The 22,653-nt window shown below is 33.6% G+C and overlaps 1 protein-coding gene across 1 annotated transcript in view; it reads left to right on the forward strand.

Moving 5' to 3' along the window:
- Positions 1-22,653, forward strand: part of LOC144372921 (transport and Golgi organization protein 1 homolog) — an 86,479-nt gene that overhangs the window by 59,721 nt on the left and 4,105 nt on the right. The window contains exons 11-27 of the mRNA XM_078036124.1: positions 7,703-7,831; positions 10,134-10,155; positions 11,079-11,167; positions 11,408-11,485; positions 11,573-11,683; positions 12,737-12,808; positions 12,988-13,092; positions 13,736-13,858; positions 13,958-14,063; positions 15,060-15,115; positions 15,204-15,294; positions 15,466-15,604; positions 20,319-20,420; positions 21,291-21,351; positions 21,467-21,502; positions 21,579-21,646; positions 21,764-21,864. Coding sequence (XP_077892250.1) covers positions 7,703-7,831; positions 10,134-10,155; positions 11,079-11,167; positions 11,408-11,485; positions 11,573-11,683; positions 12,737-12,808; positions 12,988-13,092; positions 13,736-13,858; positions 13,958-14,063; positions 15,060-15,115; positions 15,204-15,294; positions 15,466-15,604; positions 20,319-20,420; positions 21,291-21,351; positions 21,467-21,502; positions 21,579-21,646; positions 21,764-21,864 — 1,489 coding nt within the window. The remainder of the gene's footprint in view (positions 1-7,702; positions 7,832-10,133; positions 10,156-11,078; positions 11,168-11,407; positions 11,486-11,572; positions 11,684-12,736; positions 12,809-12,987; positions 13,093-13,735; positions 13,859-13,957; positions 14,064-15,059; positions 15,116-15,203; positions 15,295-15,465; positions 15,605-20,318; positions 20,421-21,290; positions 21,352-21,466; positions 21,503-21,578; positions 21,647-21,763; positions 21,865-22,653) is intronic.

The raw sequence follows: 22,653 nt of genomic DNA on the forward strand, positions 1-22,653 counted from the left end.
TAAATCTCAGAAGGGTAGTAACTATTGTAACGTTCTTATTGAATATGTGAAGTAATATAGTATCATCTGAAGGTAGATTGTGACAAATTAAAGATGTATATTCTAAACCCTGAAGCACTAAGATTAGAAAACAGAGTTATAGCTTAATAAGCCAATAGAGGAATCACTAAAAATACCGATAGTGGTATTTCTGCAAAAGAAGACAGAAAGAAAAGAAAAAGAACAAAGAACAGAAGGAACAAATAGAAGATTATATTAAGCTTACACCTATGCACGGCAGTAATCCTATTAAGTGGAAAGTATCTAAATACATCAGTTAAAAACAGAGATTGTCATATTGCCTAAAGAAGCAAGACCCAAATAGATGTCTAAGGGAATAACACTGTAAATAGAAAGACACAAAGAAGTCAAAATTAAAATGATTGAACAAGGTATCTCATGTTAAACACTAGTCAAAGGAAATCTGGAGTAGCTACATTAAACCAAAAGAGGTTGTGGGGCAAAATATATCATCAGGACTAAAGAAAGTTATTTCCTAATGATAAACGAATCAGTCAAGATTATATAATAAACCTAAATGCTTGTACTTTTAATATTAGACCTTCAAAATACATGAAGTATCAAAATTGATAGAATTATGAGGAAAATGATGAATCCTATAGATTACATTTAGAGATTTCAATATCCTCTCCTCAGCAATTGGCAGAAAACGAAAAATAAAAGTAAGGTTGTAGAAAGTGTGAATGACATAATCAATCCATCCATTTGAAATTAATTGACATTTATAGAAAACCCCCAAGGAGCTTAGTGCACATGGAACATTTACCAAGATAAACTATATTCTGGATCTTAAAAAAATTATCAGTAAATATAAAAGTATTCAAAGTCAGGCAAAGCTTATTCTCTGAACACAATAAAATGATAAATCAATAATGGAAAAATCTGGAAAATTCTCAAATATTTGAAAACTTAAGTGCCAGGCTGCTATCTGCTATCTATCTATATCTATATGTATATCTGTATCTATCTATCATATATATATATTTGGTATAAATGAACAACACAGTACATTTATTTTTATGTGGTGTTGGGGATCGAACCCAGTGCCTCACACATGTGAGGCAAGCACTTTACCACTGAGCTACAACCTTAGCCCCCACTGCTAAATAATTTTTGAGTCAAATAAATCAGAGAAGAAATTCATATTTTGAGTTGAATAAAACTGAAAACAACATATCCATTTGTGCAATGTCACTAAAGTGTTATTGGAAAACTTATAGCACTACCAGGCCCAAGATAGCTTTATTAAAAAATAAGTCTCCAGTCATTGACTTAGTTCCTACTATGAGAAACTAGAAAAGGAAAAATAAGTTAATCTCCAAGTAAGCAAGAAAAAAAGATATAATAAAGACCATAAGTCAGTAAAATTTTAAAAAAAAGGAAAATAAGAGAAAATCAATGAAACCCAAAGCTAGTTCTTTAAGATGAATAAAATTGATCAACATCTAGTGAGGGAAATAAAAGAGGAGACACGGGTTACCAATATTCGCAATCAGAGAAGGGATATCACTACAGATTTCACAGATACTAGACTGATAATGGGGATATTATGAACAGTTTATGTTAATTAACTTGACAATTTAGATGAAATGAAGAAATTTTATTTAAGCCACAAATTGCAAAAGTTCACTCAAGAAAAACAGACAATTTCATAAACCTTGTTGACTATTAAAGAAATTGAAGGTATAGGTAAAAACCTTTCTTCAAAGAAAAAAATATAAGACCAAGATAGCTTTATTGGTGATCCAATTAAACCTGTAAGGAAGAAATGATATTAATTCCTAATAGTAGTAGTAATACTAAACCCTTGTAGAATATTAAAGCAAGGAAATAGTTCTCCTATGAATCCAGTGTTATCACTACACCAAACCAAGACAAAGATATAATAAGAAAAGAAAACCACATACCTCTCATGGGATCTCCAATGAATCTGTACAGAAATTCTAAACAAAAATTTAAGTCAAATACAACAATATGTAAAAGGAAAATACATCATAGACAAAAACTAGACGGATGATGGGGATTTATGTCAAGAATCCAAAATTTATTTAACATTTGAAAATCAATGAAATTTACCACATTGATGTACCTAAAAGCACAATCTTTGTGTTTAGCTCGAGAGATACAAAACAAGCATTTTAAAAATATAGCAGAGGGGGGAAATGTTGGGGAGTAATATTGGCCAAATTATATTGTTATTTTGTGTGCATGTACAAGTAGGTGACAATAAATCGCATCGACATGTAAAAAAAAATCAGCCCTGATTATTAATTAAAAAAATTTTTTAGATGTTGATTAACTTTCATTTTATTCACTTATTTATATGCGGTGCTGAGATTTGAACCCATTGCCTCACACATGCTAGGCAAGTGCTCTACCACTGAGTATCAACCCCAGCCCCTCAGCATTGATTATTGATGTAGAAAAACAAACAACAAACTAGGAATAGAAGGGAGCTTAAAACATCCTCTGAAAAAATGCAGCTAACCTCATACTTAATGGTTGATAATTGAATACTTTTCCCCAAGATCAGAAACCAAACAGAGATGTCTACTCTCATTACATCTATTCAGCATTGTACTGGGGTGCAGTAAGGAAATAGCTAGTATACTAAGGCAAGAAAAAGAAATAAAATGCACTCAGATTGGAAAGGAAGAAATAAAATTCTCTTTTCTTTTCAGATAACTTGAATATATATATAGATACAATCTGGTATGATCTAGAAAAAAGCTATTGTAAGGTTGACAGATAAAATTTACATCTAAAAGCAATTATATTTTCTATATATTAACAATGAATAATTAGAAATTGAAATTTTAAAGATTTCCATGTACAATAGAATAAAAATATGAAGTATTTAAACATAAACGTGGCAAAAACTAAAATGTATATATTAAAAACTATAAAATATTGCTGATAGAATTTAAAGAGAACCTAAATGGAGAGATATACCTAATTTATGAGTCAGAAGACTAAGGTGTCCATTCATCCCAGTTTAATCACCAGAGTCAACATTATTCCAATCAAAATCCCTGCAGAGTTTTGTAGAAAATGACAAGCTGATTGCAACGTGGCTTCAAGACTTAATCTAGGGCTGGGGATGTAGCTCAGTGGTAGAGGACTTGCCTAGCATATGCAAGGTCCTGTGTTCAATCCCTAGTACCATACAAAGAGGAAAAAAAAATATTCTAAAGCTACAGTAATCAGGATTGCAGACAAAACATCAAGAATTCAGAGATAGATACACAATATATATGGCAACAGTCATTGACAAAGATGGAAAGACAAGTAGAGAATGGAAAGTTTTTTCAGCAAATGGTACTGAAATTACTGCATATTTATATGCAAAATATTGATCCATGCCTTGCATTAGACACCTGAATTAACTCACAGACTTAAATATTAAACTCAAAACTACAAAACCTCTAGGAAAAAAAGTAAGAGAAAAAATTTTGTTGAACTTAGGTTTGGCAAAGATTTCTTAAATTTGAGAACAAAAGCATTAAAAAGGATTTGACAATGTGGGATTCATCAAACTAAAACCTCTGTAATTCAAAATACACTTTGAAGTCAATGAAATAGACAAAACACAAGCTGGGAGGAAATTACTGTAAAGCATTTATCAAGACTTGCATCAAGGATATATGAAGAACTCTTAGAACGCATTAGAAAAAAATATAGTCCTGTAAAATAACACTTCATCAAAGAAGATAAACAGATAGTAAATACATTAAAAATGCTTGACATAATTATCAGGGAAATGCAATTTTGAAGCATAAGAGTTACCACTACACACTTATTAAATATCTAATATTAAAGACAATTGTGCTGAGTGGTTGGAGAAGAGATGGAGGAACTGGATGGGTACACATCTGGTGGGGATATAAAGTGGTAGAATCACCTTCTTAAAAAGGTAAACATACACCAGTCATATCCAACCATTCTTTTCCAAAGAAAAGATAAGTTATATAGCAATAGGAGGAATTTTATATCAGTGTTCTTGGCTATTTTATTTGTAAAAGCCCCAAACTGGAAAAAAATCCAAATGTCTATCAATAGATGATAGACAAATTGTGGTATGTACATGTAATGAAATGCTACTCAGCAATAAAAATAGATGATAGATAAACTGATGTAGATGAATCTCAAATTATGCTGAATAAGAGAAGCCATAGAAAATACAATATATTATCCCATACACATAAAACTTGAGGAATACAAAGCAATCTATTAAGATAAGACATTTTGCTGGAGGAATGGGAAAGTGGGGGGCAAGAAAGAGGGGTGACAAAGGGCAAAATTACCTAGAGAATGAGAATAATTTTGGAAGTAAAGGATGTGTATATTATCTTGATTATAATGGTGATTTCATAATTTCATGTTAAAATTCATCAAATTGCACACTTTAAATACATGTAATTTATTGCATGTCAGTTTTACCTCAAAGCTATAAGAAATAATATATTCATCTTTTTTCATTTTCTAAGATACAAATAGTATTCTATAAATATTTTTCTCTACTTCATTTTTAAAAAATGTATTCCGGAAACCAGCTCTTAGCAGTATTTAAAATTATTTTCTTTCTTCTTTGGTTTATTCAACAACTTTCATTGATGACGGTTGTTTCAGCCTTTTGTGACCATCTTGTATTGTTATGATTAATGCTTGAATAACATAGTTTTGTAAATACAAGTTTTAAACATTTGTTGTTGTATTCCCAGTATCTTTAGAAATTAGGGCTGGTGGACTATAGCTCAGCAGTAGAGCACTTGCCCAAGATACCCTTCCCCAGCACTGAAAAAGTTAAAAAAAAAAGTGGGATTGTTGAGTTAATAGGTAAATATATAAGCAGTTTTGGGAGATGTTGCCAAATCTCATTCATAAGGGTTGTATCATTTTGTATACTTATTAGCAGTGTCTGAGAATTTGTATTCCCCCACATTCTCTCACCTACTGAGTATGTTTTCAAACGTTTGGATCTTGCCAATGCAAGTGAGAAATGGTGTCTTGGTGTGGTTTAATTTGTATTTTGTTCATTATGAGCTAAGCAGAGCATGTTTCCATATGTTATAGCTATTTGCATTTCTTTTCCTGAGATCTGTTTATTTCTTCAGCCCATTTTTGTATAGGTTTGCTGGCCATTTTATTTATAATGTTCTTTATATTTCAGGAACATGATTCTTTGGACAATAATATGTTGCAAATATTTTTTCTCAGTTTGTCATTGTCAAACTGCATGTGTGTGTGTGTGTGTGTGTGTGTGTGTGTGTGTGTGTAGCAGGTTTAGATACAGCCAGGAAAGATTTTTTCAATGAGGCAGGTTTTGCCCACTCATAATACATAGAAAATTTCACTTAATATTTTCTAGTACTTGTTTATTTTCTATTTTTACATTCATGTTTCTTATCCATTTGTAGTTTATCTTTTGAATAAGTAGAGAAAAATCCAATTTTATAATTTTCCATGTGGTAACGCTACTTATTAGAAAGTCTATTTTCCCCAAACTAACTTTTATTGTACCCCAAATGTCCAGTTGGTTCTGTTTCTGGATTCTCTATTCTGTCCCACAATCTCTATGTATTCCTGGGCTTGGACGAGGGTACATGAATTAATTATATAGTCTGCCCTCCCTGTACCCTTCATTGCTCTTCTTTTTCAGTGCTTTCCTGCTTATTCTTGTTCTTTTGAATTGAATATATTCAACTTGACGACAGATTTTTAAAGATCCACAGATGTTCATTTCCTCCCCAAGTTAAATGTCCCCAGTTTCTTCAATTTTTAGCACGTGCTTTTCGGGCTATTCATGATTCTGTTCTTTTCCACAAGTCATGCAACCCTAAAATGTGGCATCCAGAAATGAAGCCACCGGCGTGGGGTGATAATGACATGATTCCTTAGGGTTAGGCTTTTTTAAAAAGAGTGTCATCCACGAGTGAGCAGGGAAGGAAAGCCCAGCAGTAGTCTTTTAGAAGGGAGCAGGAGAAGCTTCTCCTCTTCTGTCTGCACTTTTGGGGCAGGTAGGTACCTGGTGTCTCAACACGTTGACAAAAGGGTTTTGCTCTGGGAGGGGCTGGGAGGCCTTACTTTCTCCTTTTTCCTAGTCTCTGCCTATAATCCCCTTCTGCTACTTCCCTGGCTTCCTCCAGGGCCTTCTAAATCGCCGGTCCTCTCCTAGTTCCGGGGACAGGTGAGCCTCTTTCCTTCTGGAGTCCTTTCATTTGGACTCTTCCGCTTGGCTCTACTGGCGCTGTCCCCCGCCGGGCTCCGCAGTTGGTTCTTCCCGCTCCCCGCCACGCCCCTCAGCATCCTCTGTCTGCTCACTGCAGTCCACCCAGGGGCTTCCTCTGATGACGGGTTTCACGTGCCTTGGGCGGAAAGTGCCTGTGGTGGAGGAAGGCAAAGTTCACTCCCAGTACCCGCCCCCTGCGCTGGGTCCTACTGAAGTAGGAAACGGTGAAAGAGAGGGTCCTGTGCTGTTCTGCAGGGAAGCGTCGCTTCCACTCAGCTGTCCCTAAACCATGGACTCAGTACCTGCCACTGTGCCTTCTGTCACTGTTTCCCTGGGGGACCCAGAGCTCCTGGGACCCCTGTCGGGTGGCTGAGTTCTGGCAGAGTGGGTGCACTGACTGTCGTGGCGACGGAGAAATGGAGTGTGTCAGGCCCAAGGCAGGCAGGACATGACTGTATGGTTAAGCGAGGCCGGTGAGAGTGTACTTGAGCTTTCCCCACTTGCACTTTTTTTTTTTTTGACGGAATAGAGGTGACAACCTCATGGTATGTTCTGAAATGCAGCCAACAATCCAAACAGCTAATGTTACTACAGGTCTTTTCCCTAAGGAGACTGCTGGGGAATTGGGCCCAAGTGACAGTTATCTCCTATTACGTGTAGAGGGCGGTGAAAACAGGGAAGAGTAGGCAGGTGTTTACTGCACTGCCTTTGAGCAACCATTTAAAATTAGGCTCTGAATTTTATAGAAGGATGTTAAATTCAGAGAAGTTTATCTAAGCCAGTTTTCAAGAGTTGTCTGAAATTACATGTCACGTATCTGTATATAAGAGTGGAATGGAAGTAAGATTTAAAATCTTATACATATATCGTCATTGTTTTTATTTGTTGCCATAAAATTAATTAGTTCTTTCATATATTTAAGTTTTGTCTTAAAAGAATATTTTAAATTATAAAAACCAGATTATCTAAGAGAAAAGAATGATCCAGAGGGATTCTAGCCAGGTGTTAGACAATGTGATGATATAGGGCCTGTTACAAAGTGGAAATGTATGCTCAATTTAAAGTATTTAGATTCGGGCTGGGGTTGTGGTTCAGTAGAGCGCTTGCCTAGCATACATGAGGCACTGGGTTCGATCCTCAGCACCATATAAAAACAAAACAATGTGTCCACCCTAAAACTAAAGATACATAAATAAATATTTTTAAAAAGTATTTAGATTCATTATACTTGAAAACACTGGAAGCAAACAAAAAATATGAGACTGCCAGTATCCTCTCTCTTGAAGAAGCTATTGGAAAATATTGAGGAGGTGGATTTCTGATGAGGAAGTTGGTTTAGAATTGCCATGATTCTTTGTGACTGTTTTGTTATAAATTTAAGGTTTCCCATTTCTTCTAATTTGTCTGTTTAAGCTGTTTACTACATTGCCTGATGATACTCAACCTGGGCCTGATTTTTATGGACTACCATGGAAGCCTGTAGTATTCACTGTTTTCTTTGGGATTGTATCCTTTGTCATTTTCTTTTGGAGAACTGCTCTTGTGAGTAAATTAACTTACTTATACCTTAGCACATAAGCACAAGGATTATTTTATATAGTCACTGCCCCCCCCCTTTTTTTTCTTTTTCAATTGCTAAAACACAAAATAGTGGTTTAAGTCAAACTAACATTATAAAATAATTTAGTGTGGGTGCAGTTGGTAGAACTGGTAATTCTTACAGCCATCCTGACCAGTAGTTTCATATGTATCAGAAGTCTTAAAAGTGGGATAAAAGATGGGATAGGTTAGATAAATATCCTTTTATGTAGCATATATGTCTAGTAATCTATCTTAAAGAAATAACTATGCTTTGAAGATTTTTGGTAATGTTTTTCAATGGAACAGTGTATTAGATTGAAGACTTAGCACAACATAATTCATTTAGGGGTTATTGTATGTTCGATTAGTGGAATAGTAGGCAGATTTATTTATTTCAAAGCTTTGAGGTACAGAAAATGCTCACAATTAAATGTGAAGTGGGAAAAAAAAGCAGAAACTAAGATTTAAATGTTGATGAACTGTATGTTAATATAAACATACAAACAGGGGGAAATGCTGCAAAGAAATACAGTAAAATGAGAAAAAGGAGATGATATAATTTTTCCAGTCTTTTATATAAATTTTTCCCAGATTTTATGATTTGATCATATGTACAGAAAATACCTTTTTATTTGGAAGTATAGATTATGTGTTGTCCAAAATCCATTAAATGTTTTGTTCATTAAGGTTTTTTTTTTCCTGAGCAGAATTAGTCTATCTCTGTGTATGTGTGTACATATATGTATAAGTGTGTGTGTGTGTGTGTGTGTGTGTGTGTGTATATATATATGTGTGTGTATATATATATATATATATATGCGCTTATACATACTTATGTTTGTACTGTAGGTCATTCTGTTTCATAGTTATTTAACATAATTGGAAGAAAATTATTTTAGGTAAATGGACTTTGCATATGAAAAGCCTAACAGTTAAAGAGGCCAAAAACATTGGATACAAATCTTTTCAAATCTGAGTGTTCTTTTTCTGATTTCTTAATTATTTCAGACATATCATTGTTAAGATAAGTTTCCTCTCCTTGTACAATTGAGTGTAAAATCTCTTAAAAAGTATTCCCTTCTTAAATAGAAGAATTGTTTGCCTGGATTCCTGTGAGGAATTTTCTAATCTCATTGAACTTTTTCTCAGCTAAAAGTAAAAAGGAAATAGAAGGATAAAGAGAAGGGAAAAACATGAAAACATTTTATATTTCTCTCTCTTGTTTCTTTCATTTCAAGAACCCTGGTACCTGTTTCTCTTTTCACTAGGTTATGTGGGATGTGGTTCCTAGCTTGTTGCTCCTCAGTTTCAGCATTTGACTTTAAAACTTTAGTCTCCCTACCTTAGATGACTGCTTTTATGCTACTTCCCATTTTCCTCTGTTGTCATTTTGAGTAAAAGGTTAGCAAGGCTATGACATTAAAGAAATGTTCATTTTTTTCTGTGTTGGAGTTTTCTGAATGCAATTTCCTGTTACGAAGATCCCCTGGATGATCTGTGGACACATCTGAATATCCCATCACCATTTATAACATTTGAAAGGACAAGTAATATGCTAAGTTACAAAGAAATTTAGTGATGTTTTAAAAAAATTTCTGCTTAGGTTTTATTATCAGGTAGTTTATTGCTGTTTTTTGGAAACGATTGTTTTTGTCCTTTCCAGAATATGTTAATTGTCATTTTTCTTATTGCTTGTGCATTTTCTTCAAGCAGTCTTTCCTTTCAGATTTCTTGCTATATATTTAGTGGTTTGCAGAAATAAGATGATGTAGCCTCTTAGTTTCTAAATTCAGCCAATAGCCAAATTTAAATTGGAGTTCTAAGATGTTTTCTGGTGAGTGAAAGTGGCATATCTTAGTACAAAGATTATGCATTTAATATTGTTTCCTCAGATTTATTTTGAATAGTCATTGTTTCTAGACTTTATCCTGGTTATTTAGAATTGTCAAGTAAATGATTTTGAGTATACACACACACACACACACACACACACACACACACACACACACATACACACATCTTTGCTGTGAAATAAGGTACATATCTTAGTGTTTTTATGTCAGAGGCTATTTATGAAATATCACTACCAATTAAATTTAAAAGGCTTGTTAACCTTTACTTATTTTTAATCCTATAAATTATTATCCTGAACCAGAATGTTATTAAATTCTCACTTGGTTATGATTCTGACTATTGTTTTAGGAATGCTGTTTCTATTGAGCAGATGTTTGACATCAAATTTAATCTTTTTTCTCTCTTCTAGGTAAAAGATAGAGTATATCAAGGTAAATTTTTAGGTTTCTTAAACTTGTAATAACCCTTTGTATTGGTGTTTGATGTGTGTTTTATTTATGTTAGAAGTAGATACAGTGACTTTTAATGTCTATTATCTTTTTTACCTCCTGAAAATTTTACTATTCCTAGGTTGCTAGCATGGATAATAGAGTAGATGATGATGGTTCCAACTCTGAGATAGGAGATAAAGAGGAGGAACAAATTGTGGATAGGGAGATGATGATAAGTTTTAATTTGGGGCAGATTAACTTTGAATATTGATGTAATGCAGATGTATTACATTTGAAGAGTATTTCTATGCTAATGATTTAATCATGCATTAAGTAATTGAGTAGATAATTTGAAGAATGGTAATGTGAATCAGTATGTTTTCATTTCTGTTTTTCTTTGCAAAGAATTAAATGATTCCATTTTCGGAAAAGAAAGTGTTTTGAGAAGGGGGGAATATCAAGCTACAACACTTTACTGTATTTCCCATCTGTGAAATAAGCTTAAATTGAAATATCATTTTGGATGAGAGGGGTTCCTGGGATTGAACTCTGGGGCACTCTACTGAGCCACATCGCCAACCCCCTATATTTAGAGACCAAGTCTCACTTAGTTGCTTAGTGTCTCGCTCTTGCTGAGGCTGGCTTTGAACTTGGAATCCTTCTAGCTCAGCCTCCTGAGCCACTGGGATTACAGGTGTGCACCACTGCACCCAGCAAAATATCATTGTTCTTATATTTTTCTTAAATTCTAATAATTTTTATACTCTTATTGCTAATAAGCATAGATTGCTTTTTAAAAGCATAATAGTTATGCTAAGAAGTATTTCCTCATAGTACCATATAACATGTCTTTGCTTTTAGTAGATTGAGTAATTGAATTTCATTTAGTGATTGTAATAATCTTGTGTATTTCCCCCTTTTAGTCAATGAACAGCAAATTTCCAAAAAGGTGAACAATTTCATGAAAGAAAATGAAGAACTAATGCAGAAATTGTCAAATTATGAACAGAAGGTATAATTATTTTTTTCTTTCTTTCTCCCTTGGTTCTAGCTTGAATCATTCCTACCTGTTTTAATTTAAAAATCATATTTTAAAATTTTTGTTTCATTATTTCCTACAAATCATCCAAATTCTAAACAGTCATATGTATTAAGTACTGCTTTCTTCTGGAAAGGGTCACTTGTCTGGAAGTAACTTGTATGGTAGCACTATAATTTGTGTATCTTAATTCTGAATGCTTTATTTACATAGATGAAGGAATCAAAGAAACAGGTCCAAGAGACCATGAAACAAAATATGATTCTTTCTGATGAAGCAACTAATTATAAGGTAAAAATCCCTTCTTTGGGGGGAATTACATTCTAAACTCAAAAGTAAATGTAATGAGTGAGTAATCTTGACACCTTTTTTTTCCAGGATAAAATGAAGCTTCTTGAAAAAGCTAAAGAACTTCTGGATGAGGGAGGTAAAAGTCTTCATGTTATGTTAGAATCTGAGAGAGAACAGAAAGCTAAGAATCAGGACTTGGTAAGAGTTTTGCTGCTAAGTATTACTGCAATTTGGCTTTTGAAATATTTTGTAAAATTGGTTAAGTTGAACTTAGTCCAGCTGTTAACTAAAGTAAGATTAGGAGTCAAGGAAGTTGAACCCACTTCTGCCCATTTTGTGGAACTTTTAAGTACTGATACAACAACTTAAAAAATTTTTACTTACATATTTCATTTTCAATTTCTATAAGTTTCTGTAATTACATAAAAGTTGCAAAAGATGGTAGAGAGTGTGTTCTGAAATATCCTACCCCCAAGTAAGCTTGATCACCTAGCTGAGGTAGTATTTATCAGATTTCTCCACTGTAAAAATTCTTTCCAATCCTTTTCATATTGTATTCTTTGGAAGTTACCATGCACAGCCCACAGTTAAAGTATGAAGAGTTACAAGCTCAGGATGCAGCTCATGGTAGAGCACTTGCCTAGCATGCATGAGGCCCAGGATTCAATCCCAGGCATTGCAAACAAAGATTGCAGATTTATGTCCACTTCCTTAAGGAGCAAGTATCTTTATAATTTTTTTGGAATTCTTCTGTATGTGAGATTAGTCTATTCTTCCTTAAATTTTATCATTTTTTACTTCAAATAAGAAAATTTTAAAAATGATCTTGGGAAATTTTTTTCTCTATCACTAGAAAAAAATTACTAATTTGAACTGGTTTACTTGAAACAGTAATTAATTAGTTAATTTTCTATGCTTTAAAACATTTTATTTACTTATTGCATTATGATTTTCTATACTTTGAACTTTTTTTCTGGTTATCTCATAAACAGTAAGGTTGTGGATGCCATGAAATATTTATGACTTCATTTTCCCTCATCTCTTTCAGTTTTTGATTTTTTGCTTAGTCCAAAGCTGGATCCCCTGCATTTACCTGATATGTAATGGGATGGCTTGACAAAAATTTTGTTGTGTTTATCTTTTTTAGTATATATATGTATGTGTACGTACACACACACACACACACACATATATATCAGTATTTCTACTGAAATCCTAATGCATATTTTGTGTTCTGTTTTCACCTGGCAGATAATGGAAAATAAGAAATCTATAGAGAAGCTTAAAGATGTCATTTCAGTAAATACTTCTGAACTTTCAGAGGTAAAGCTGCCAACTATTGCTAACGGATATTAGTACTACATCTTAGTTTTGTTGCGGACCAAAAATTTGAGGTGTGCTAAAATGTGCAAAAAATGAGAACTATATGATGTCTTGTTTGGGAAAGTATAACTTTGTTTCTTCTTTGGAATTAATTCACTAACTGTAGTGTTTTTCATTAGCTTCAAATTCTCCTTACTGAAGCTAAGCTTCGTGAAGAGAAGGTGAAGTTGAAATGCTGTCAGCTTCAGAAAGAAAATACCATGCTTAAGAAGGAGAAAGAGCAGGTAAAGAAAATTTGATGTCATACATAATGTAAACTAGAGAAGTGAATATCATTATCTTGTATCTTTCTTGGATCTGTTTCTGAGGTAAGGAATTTTCATGCAGGACCTTTTCTAGATATGCAAAGTTTAAACAATGCTCCCCAAATTGAGTGCATATATATGGTCTCCATCTGTTTTGGATTTTTGGATTATTGCTTTTCTTATCAAATGTCAATCAGTTATTAACTTGCATAGCCTCAAAGAAAATTTTTAAACCAGAAAATTAAGTATTTTATGATCCTCTTTTGAATAGTTACTGATTCACCGGCCAAGGGAAGATTACATGATAAGGAATCTAAATTTAGGAGACAGTCATATGTGCCCAGCCATTCCTGCTGGAGATAAATTATTTGAATTGGCAGCAATTTTCTGGGGAATGCAATAAACAGGCTCAACTTCCTGATAGCTCTGATGTTCTTACTGCAGCTGTGAGAGTTGGGGCCACTCTGCCCTCTTCCTTAACCAAGGTCTCAACCCCCTCGATTGAGGCAGGCCACCGAGGAGTATGGCTCTCTATTTCTTTGTCTAAGTCTTGTAGTCCTGATATATCCAGTGCAGAAACCCCTCCCTAACCCATAGGAATTCATGTGTTTTGACTTTTCAGTTGCAGCAGGAAGTAAAAGACTGGAGTACATCACACGCTGAGCTCAGTGAACAAATGAAATCATTTGAGAAGACCCAGAAAGATTTACAAGTAGCTCTTAGTCAAAAAGATGATACTATTAATGTAAGTTTATACTCCAAATACATGTTTCATCTCATGAATTCTCCTGAAATCTTCTGAATTAAAATCGAGAGTCTTCCAACCTTTTGCTTCTTTTCCTAGGCTTTGACTAATCACATTACACAGTTGAATCGGATTCAATGTGAATCTGAATCTGAGGATCAAAGTCGAGATGAGTCAGATGAATTAACCAATGGAGAGTTAGCAGGTAAGATCAGTCTCAGGGAGGTTGAATCCTTTTTTGCTTTCCTGTCTTACAGATGCCACTTTTCAGCTGGCTTAATTTTTTCTTAAGCTTCAGGGTTGTAGACACATATCACTGGATCTATAGATATGTCTGTTGCATTGGCAGAGGTGGGTTGTTGGGGTATAATGTAGCAATAGGCATGTGAAGAACACTGACTTTTTCTATCCTATTGAAAACTAGTAAGTACACTGCAGCTACAATAGTCATATCCTATACCTCTAAGTATTGAACATTATACAGTAAGAGAAATTTATTTCTTAACTTATGCAGATGATACTTGATTTTGATACTCATCATCTCTATGGCTCTGTGGTTTTAAGGTCCACAGTCAGTCCGGAGGCAGTTGGAACCATAAACTAAGGCTGTGAGAACAGAGGCTAGAGACTATCAGAAAGCTAGAGAGGGAGTGTAACAGTGTTTACTGATGAGGAAAATATTTCCAGATGTTTTCTCCCAAGTTGGATATTGCTTACATAGCAAGTATTTCAAACCACACCTGGTAGTAGATTCAGGGAGAAAATAGAGGATTGAATCTTTCTAAACAAGACACTTATTGCCCAGGTGAAGATAGATCTGAGAGAGAAGAAAAGCTTTTATCTTACAAGAATAGCATAGATAACATTTTAGTTGTGCAAACTAGAAATTCACCTTTTTTATTAAGACAGACACAGTACTTTTATTTATTTTTATGCTGAGGATCAAACTCAGTGCCTCACACATTCTAGGTGAGCACTCTACCACTGAGCCACAACCCCAGTCTGAAATTCACCTCTCTCTCTTTTTTTTTTTAAATCTAAGCTTGCAATTCTCTTAAAAGTCATTAGTCTAATCAGTATAATTATTTAATTGATTTTTTTCTTCCAGTATTTGAACACAATCATTCTTTAGTTTAGGGAAGTTAGGAGAATATAGAGTTAAAAGTAAGGAAAGAAAAAGCTAAAGTCTTTTGTTTTTTAGGTGATCGGAACGAGAAGATCAAAGATCAAATTAAGCAGATGATGGATGTCTCTCAGGTATAGTTCTTTGTAAGAGTCCCATAGTACCTGTGAATTCTTCCTGTGCCTCACTTTTAAGAATACCTCTCATTTCTGCAATTTTTAGACAAAAACTACAATATCAGTAGTTGAAGAGGATCTAAAACTTTTACAACTTAAGCTAAGAGCCTCGATGTCCACAAAATGTAATCTAGAAGGTGGGTTCTTCTTGAGAAGAAATTGCCATGTTGGAAAGACTTAAAAATTTATTGGAAAGATAAAGAATGGCTTCTTGCTTTCATGCTTTTTACTTTTCTTGGCACTACTCCCTCAAACAAGTTCTTAAGTCCTTGTACACATATAGAGATAAGCTGTTTTATCCTTTACAGACCAAATAAAGAAATTAGAAAGTGACTGCAATTCACTACGGTCTTCTAAAGTTGGACTGGAAGAGGAATGCAAAACTCTTAGGCAGAAAGTGGAGATTTTAAATGAACTCTACCAGCAAAATGAGATGGCACTAAAAAAGTAAGATTTCCATTGTTTGTTATTGTTATCATTGTGTGAACTAACAGATAATTTTATCTAGTAGAGATTTGTCTTTTTTCCTTTGTGTTTTGTTTCCTATAAGTTGCATTTTTCTTTCCGTCATCAGTCTTAAGAGTCCTGAGGTAGTTGGAACCATAAACTAAGGCTGTGAGGACATCGTAATCAATTGTCAAATTCATATGAAGGCAAGAAGTGGTAAACTGGTATTAACAGTCACTGATGTGGAAATACCTCTCAAAGATCTAGACCCTTTCTATGATCCCACTATTTTAATTTCCTTTCATTGTGATCAGTTATGTAATTCTAATATTTTGAACTTGTATCTCTAACTCTGGACCTTTAAAAATACTGAGTGTTTTGGAATGACATGTTTTAGTAGAATAAAAACTTCAAAAAGGAATAATATTTACTTATTGATGGTACAAGTTTTGGACTTGAGTATCTCAGATGTTCACACTAAAAATTGAACTGTGGCAAGGATTTTAGGAGTTACGATTACAGAAGTACTTGTTTGTAGTATATATTTATATATTAATCTTCTCAGTGTGGAGCTAGTTATTTTTTGGAAGTTCATTTGTAGTTTTTAATCCACAAAAATACTTGAATTCTCTAAAAATAGTTTTTTTGTGTCAGATTTTATTTGTTTGCACCTGATTTATTAACAAGATATATATATATATATATATATATATATATATATATGTATATACAGACCTTCTTATAGACCTAACTATTTTTAGGTATTTTGACTTCTGTTGCCTAATTAATGCATTAAATATTGAAACCTTTCCATTAACTTTTCTAAAATTCTGTGATCTCCAAGCGACCTTTTTAGAATCTCAAATTTTTGTTCAGGCCAGTTCTAAATGCCTGGCCTGTTTCAAAGAAACATTTCTCATTTTATCACTTTTTTTTTCAAAAGAACACTTGTTTTCTCTGTCCCTACTAGTAATATGAATGACCTAAATGGCAATTAATTTTCTTTGTAATGCAGTTAAATTGTAGCACTATTTTCCTCAACTCCTCCAAAATTCATTCAGTCATCATCTGTGGTTTGTACTCTTTTTTTCTCATCCCCAGGTACTATGTTAGTTCATGCCTGTGTCATCTTTTCTGTTTCTAACCTAGGTCATCTGTCTTCATTCTCCATTATTTATATTTTTATATAATTTATTTCAAATTCTTAGTAATTTTCTCTATAGCCGCTTGAGTGGACTTTCTAAAATATAAGTCTGTCCATGTCAATATGTACCTGTGGTTTATGAAGAATTTGCTTTCTATTTGATGACCTGTTCTTTTTTTCTTCCTTGTATCTTTTTAATAGTTTAAATATTTTTAATTATTTTCCTCATCACCTGTATAAGCTTGATATAATCATAAATTATAATGGAATTATAATTATATAATTATAATTATAATTTTATTCATCTTCTCATAATTTAAAGGCCTTGGTATATATTCTGGATTTAATAAAAACCTGACATAGATTAATAGGTTTATTACTTGTTTTTATGGGCTTTAAGTAGCTCCTGAATCAGATAACTGTTGTGGCATCGTATGTTAGTACTTCATATACTGTGAACTCCACAAGACATTCATTCAATTTATACACATATTTAAAGTTTCTGTAGTTCTGCATTCTACACTGTTGGTTTCTTATTTGAAATTATTTTCATCCTATTTGAACATTGTCCTTTAATGATAGATTTGATTAGTGTATCAAAGTAGTACAAGGATAAACAGAGAATAGTATTTTATCCACTAAATATTGCTACCTTTATATTCTGTATTAGGTTGACATGAACTTCATGATTAGAGTTAAAACCAGTTTCCATTTTTAAAGGATCTTTCTTTTGGCTACTGAATTTTGACTGTTACTTAGTTTTAGCAATTTGAAAATATCCAATTAATTACCATCTGTTTTAATTTTTTTTCTTTAAGGAGTCCATTATCATTGTTGTTTGGTCTTATCTCCCTCCCCTAGTTCCTGTAGTCATTTCTCTCTTTTTTTAACAGTTGTATTGGGAAGTGCCTAGGTGTAGTTTTCCCCACCCCACCCACTTTTTCCTCTTGCAGTTATGTTGCTTGGGACCATTAAACATTTCTTGAATTTTCGAGTCTTTTTCTAAATGTTGATTTTACCTCATTCTCTCTTCTGATTATAATAATGCATATTAGAATTTGATTTCCCCTGCCTCCTACATTCTGGATTTACTTCTTCTGGATATTTTCTTCTGACCTGTCTTAAAAGCGGTAGGATTTATTTTACTTCCCAAATCTGATGTTAAAATCATTCATTGAGTTTAGGATTTTAAAAAGTTCAGGGTTTAAAATATTATTTTAGTTGTAGATGGACATAATATTTTATTTTATTTTTTTATAGGATTTTTTTAAGAGAGAGAGAAAGATAATTTTAATATTTATTTTTTAGTTTTTGGCGGACACAACATCTTTGTTTGTATGTGGTGCTGAGGATTGAACCCAGGCTGCACACATGCCAGACGAGCGCCTTACTGCTTGAGCCACATCCCCAGCCCGACACAATATTTTATTTATTTTATGTGGTGTTGAGGACTGATCCCAGTGCCCCACACATGTGGGGCACGTGCTTCACCACTGAGCCACAACCCCAGTCCTATTTCAGTACTACAGCTCAAACCCAGGACCTTGAGCCATGTGCTCTACTATTGAGCTACCTCCCCAGACTCCTTGCTCTTTCTCATAAGGGACTAGTGTCTTACTGCTTTCCAAGCTATCTTTAATCTCATCATTCTGCCTCTGCCTCCAAGTATCTTCGACTGTATGTAGGTCACCACACCCAACTATTTCTTGGTTTTATAGTTTCTAATCCTTTGACAAAATTCATAATCTTTTTTTTCCTCTTTTGTGGTGCTGGGGTTTGAACTCAGAGCCTTGTGCATGCAAGGCAGCACTCTACCAACTAAACTATATTCCCAGACCTGAAATTCATAATCTTGACTTTACTTTTTTGACTATATAAAGCACAGTGATTTTAAAACATGTGCGGTTAACCCCATTAGGTGGTTTCCTTTTCTGTGGGATTTTTTCTCACAGAATTTTGTCTTATGGAGTGCCTGGTCAGTTTTGATTGGCTAACATTGTTGTGATAATTATACATGAAATTTGAGGACTAAGATGAAGTTATCTTCTTATAGAAAAGTGTTGAGGTTACTTGAGTAAGATTGTCACTTCAAACTTAGTCAGCAATTAAGATAATTCAAAAATGACTTGTCTTTTCAATGTTTCAGTATTGTTACTTTTGGATTTTTTGCCTGTTCATCACTTAAGTGTGCAGTACTTTCTAATCTAAACTCAAAGGCTAGGGCTTTTATTAAGGGTCCCTTTATTTGTAGCCCCAAACACTTCTTTTTTCCTCTAAGCCCAGGAATTTGATGAAGGCTTAGTTCAGACTCATTGTATCTTTGGGTTATCTTCAATATGTGGGTAAACCTAGGAGAAAAGTACCTTAAAGTGCCAGCTTTACTTGTAATTCTGAGATTCCTTTTTCTAATGGATCTTGGCCACATACATATATCTTCACTGCCTTTTTAGCTTGTATCCTTTCAAACACAATTTTATATTCTTATAAAGATGTTTTGATTGTTCTTAGTGCTCTCAGACTAACTCTTTGGTAATTGGAAACAAAATTCTCTCTGTCCTTCAAGATTCAGTTTTCTCCATATTCCTTCTTAAGCCAGTGGGGAAAATTATTATATTCCTTTAGGCGTCATTTATACCTGAAACAGTGAGCTCTTTTATTCTTTAGCATCTTACAAGGTAACTAGTATATTATAGCCACTCATAAAATACTTGCTGAAGAATTAAATGCGAAGCTATATAAGAATATATAATCCCCTTTTTCTATTTGGTATCAATAATCCTTTTTTACTATAGTTCTTCTGATTTATGGAAAATTAAGTTTCAAGTTAATTATCTTTTGAATTGGAACTATGGCTAAAGTAGTACAAGGATAGCAGAAAATAGTATTTTTAAAATCATTAAATGTGGCTACCTTTGTCTCAGTAGATGAACATCTTGAGTTTCATGATCAGAGTTAAAACTTGTCAGTAGATAATACTCTGATCGTGGGTCAGTTTGGCTTCTTTTTCTGGTTGACAGACATTATCAAAACTCAGATTTGTCTTTTTGCTTAATTGCAATTCTTTTGAAATATATATCTAAAGTGTGAAAAATGTTCTGTGGCTAATTGCATAGCTAAAAGACATATTCTAGAAGATTTTTTCTTTGATTGACTATATCTTTATTATGGTACCAGTCTTGGATTGAGAAAAGAGTTCCTCCATGACAAAGATATACTTAGTGTCCTACCCATGGCAGAAACGAGAAAAGAATTATCCCTTGCTTTATCCTAATATGTTTAATTATGTTAGGTTTATCAGTCCTGATCTTCCACATTGAAGTAAAGTGAGTTTTTATTATCTTACACACAGGAGACTTGCCCTTGGGGCACATGTTGTTTTCACGTTTATTTTATTTACTGGTAATTAGAGAATTAAGAGGAAAAATTAGAAAATGTAAGTGATTTGCCAGAGTTTGATTTACGAAATTGCAGGTTTGAATTCCTATTTTATGTGCCTAAGCATTTTATAGAATTGTGGGAAGTGATATTCACAGAGAGAAACTTTTGATTTGATAACTGGCTTTATTTTAGGAAAGTGAGCCAAGAAGAATATGAGAGACTAGAAAAAGAGCAGCAGCTGTCAGCTGCAGATGAAAAGGTGGTTTCCGCTGTACAGGAAGTTAAAAATTACAAGTGAGTTCAGTTTCTAAAGGAGGGTGTCAATGTCTAATAAACTAGTGGTGGCTTTCTTTTTTAATCTTTTTTTACATTATGTAGATAGAAGAAAATAGCATGGAAGTATAAATAAAGAGAGGATATGAATACATTCAATTCACACAGGAGAAAAAATAAATTTCAACTTTACAAATGAAAAATGTTAACAAAAATTTACTTATACCCAATGGGCAAGACCATAGGGAACTTGGTCAATGCAAACAGTTCTGGGGGTTTTGTATGTTGTAGTAATTCTTTAAGAAATCAGTTTGCTGTGTGATGTATCAAGACCCACAAAAGTGTGGCATTTGATAGACCTTGGAAATCTTTTATGGATATAATTTGAAAAAAAGAAAAAAAGTTTTAAGGAGGAAGATATTTCTAGCAGAATTACTTGAGAACACACTGATGAACAGTTAAGGAAATTATAATTTATCATTCAGAATCTCTAGCAATTAAATGATAAAGAAGTTATTAGTATTGGGTCTTTATTTTATTTATTTATTTATTTATTTATTTATTTTTGGTGCTTTACTACTAAGCTACATCCTTAGACCTTTTTTTTTTTTTTTTTTACTTTGAGACAGGGTCTCAGTTGCATAGGTTCCCACTTAATTGCTGAGACTGACCTCGAACTTGTGATCCTCCTGCCTCAGCTTCCCAATCATTGGGATTACTGGCATGTGGCATTGCACCTGGCCTGTAGTATTAGTTTTGATCACACTGGATTCATATAACTATAGAAATGTTTTTCTTATGTATGATAAAGTCTTTAAACGTATAGCTGATGGAATAAAGGGAAAATGGTCAGAAATGTTTCAAATGTTATTCAATTGTTGTAATTCTTAGGCGGAGAATTGAAGAGATGGAAGAAGCATTACAGAAAACCAAGCACTCGTTTAAAAACCAGGTAGTCATTAATACTGTCCTGTAGTTGCAGAATTTCTTGATATCTAATACAGACAATTATAGGCTATTATAATGAGTCCCTAAAAACATATTTTTTAATGTATTGTCTTTTTCAGATTGCTATGCATGAGAAGAAAGCTCATGATAATTGGGTAAGATTTTTTCCCCCTTTTCTTTATTTTGTGCATAGCCTACTGCTACTGAATTTGAATATTTTCTCTTTAATAGCTCAAAGCTCGTTCTGCAGAAAGAGCTATAGCTGAAGAGAAAAGGGAAGTTGCTAATTTGAGACAGAAGTATGTGATTTTGGTATCTTCCTATGTTTTATAGTGTTTTAAGGTTATGCTAGATATTATCTATGAAGGAATAGATTGCTGTTTCATAATTCAGTCCATTCTTTCTCAATATTCAAGACTATTGGAAATGACCCAAAAGATCGCAGTGCGTCAAGATGAACCCGGGATTGTAAAACCTATGCTGGGAAGACCAGATTTACAAAATCCTCCTCAGAGAGGTAGGGGGCACTTTGTAAAAGGAGCTATTTTATTTCTTGGTGCAGAATGTATGTAAATTACTTTTTATTTCTGTGTGTAATGGTTATGAAATAATCTGAATGATTTGCTAAAGCAGGAGATGAGGGTTGGTGTCAGGGAGAAGGCTGCCTTAAAGTAGTAAGGTCTTTAGGTCCACTGAGCCATAATGGCTCTTTTGGTCCATCCCCCATGAGTGGTGGAGAATGTTCCCCTCCACTGACAGCAGAGCCAGCTGGGAGACCTCCTTCTGCTACTCTTAATCAAAAAGATATGCCTAGAAACGGATTTGGTGAGCATTCACATGTTGCTTTATAGTAAACTGCTTCAAGGTTTTTTTTTCCCCTTTTGAATATTCTAATGAAAACATTGAATTTGGGCCTGTACAATATATAGAAGATAATTTCTTACTTTATCTTAGTGAATGTTTTCTGGAAAATCTGTTCTAGAATAGAAAACATTTTTTTTTCCTGGAGGTCCCTGTATTGTTTTTTTCTTTTAAATTTTACACTGCGAAGTGTAAACCTTTATCTTTAAATTAAATCTCTATGGTGTTCCTTTCCCAAATATTATAAAAGTAGCCTTAAACTTTATGTAGCATACATATTTCCAACATGAAATACTGAATCTTATTTCAAATTCTAAATAGGACTGTAGTCTTGGTAAGATTGGAAGTCAGGTTATACAGACTAAAGAAAAGCCAGCCTACACGTACTTTAAAGTCTATAGCTTAAAGTTTAGGACCAGTACTTATTAATCTCCTGTTCTATCAA

Source organism: Ictidomys tridecemlineatus, unplaced genomic scaffold, assembly GCF_052094955.1.
Source record: "Ictidomys tridecemlineatus isolate mIctTri1 unplaced genomic scaffold, mIctTri1.hap1 Scaffold_190, whole genome shotgun sequence".
NCBI lineage: Eukaryota > Metazoa > Chordata > Mammalia > Rodentia > Sciuridae > Ictidomys > Ictidomys tridecemlineatus.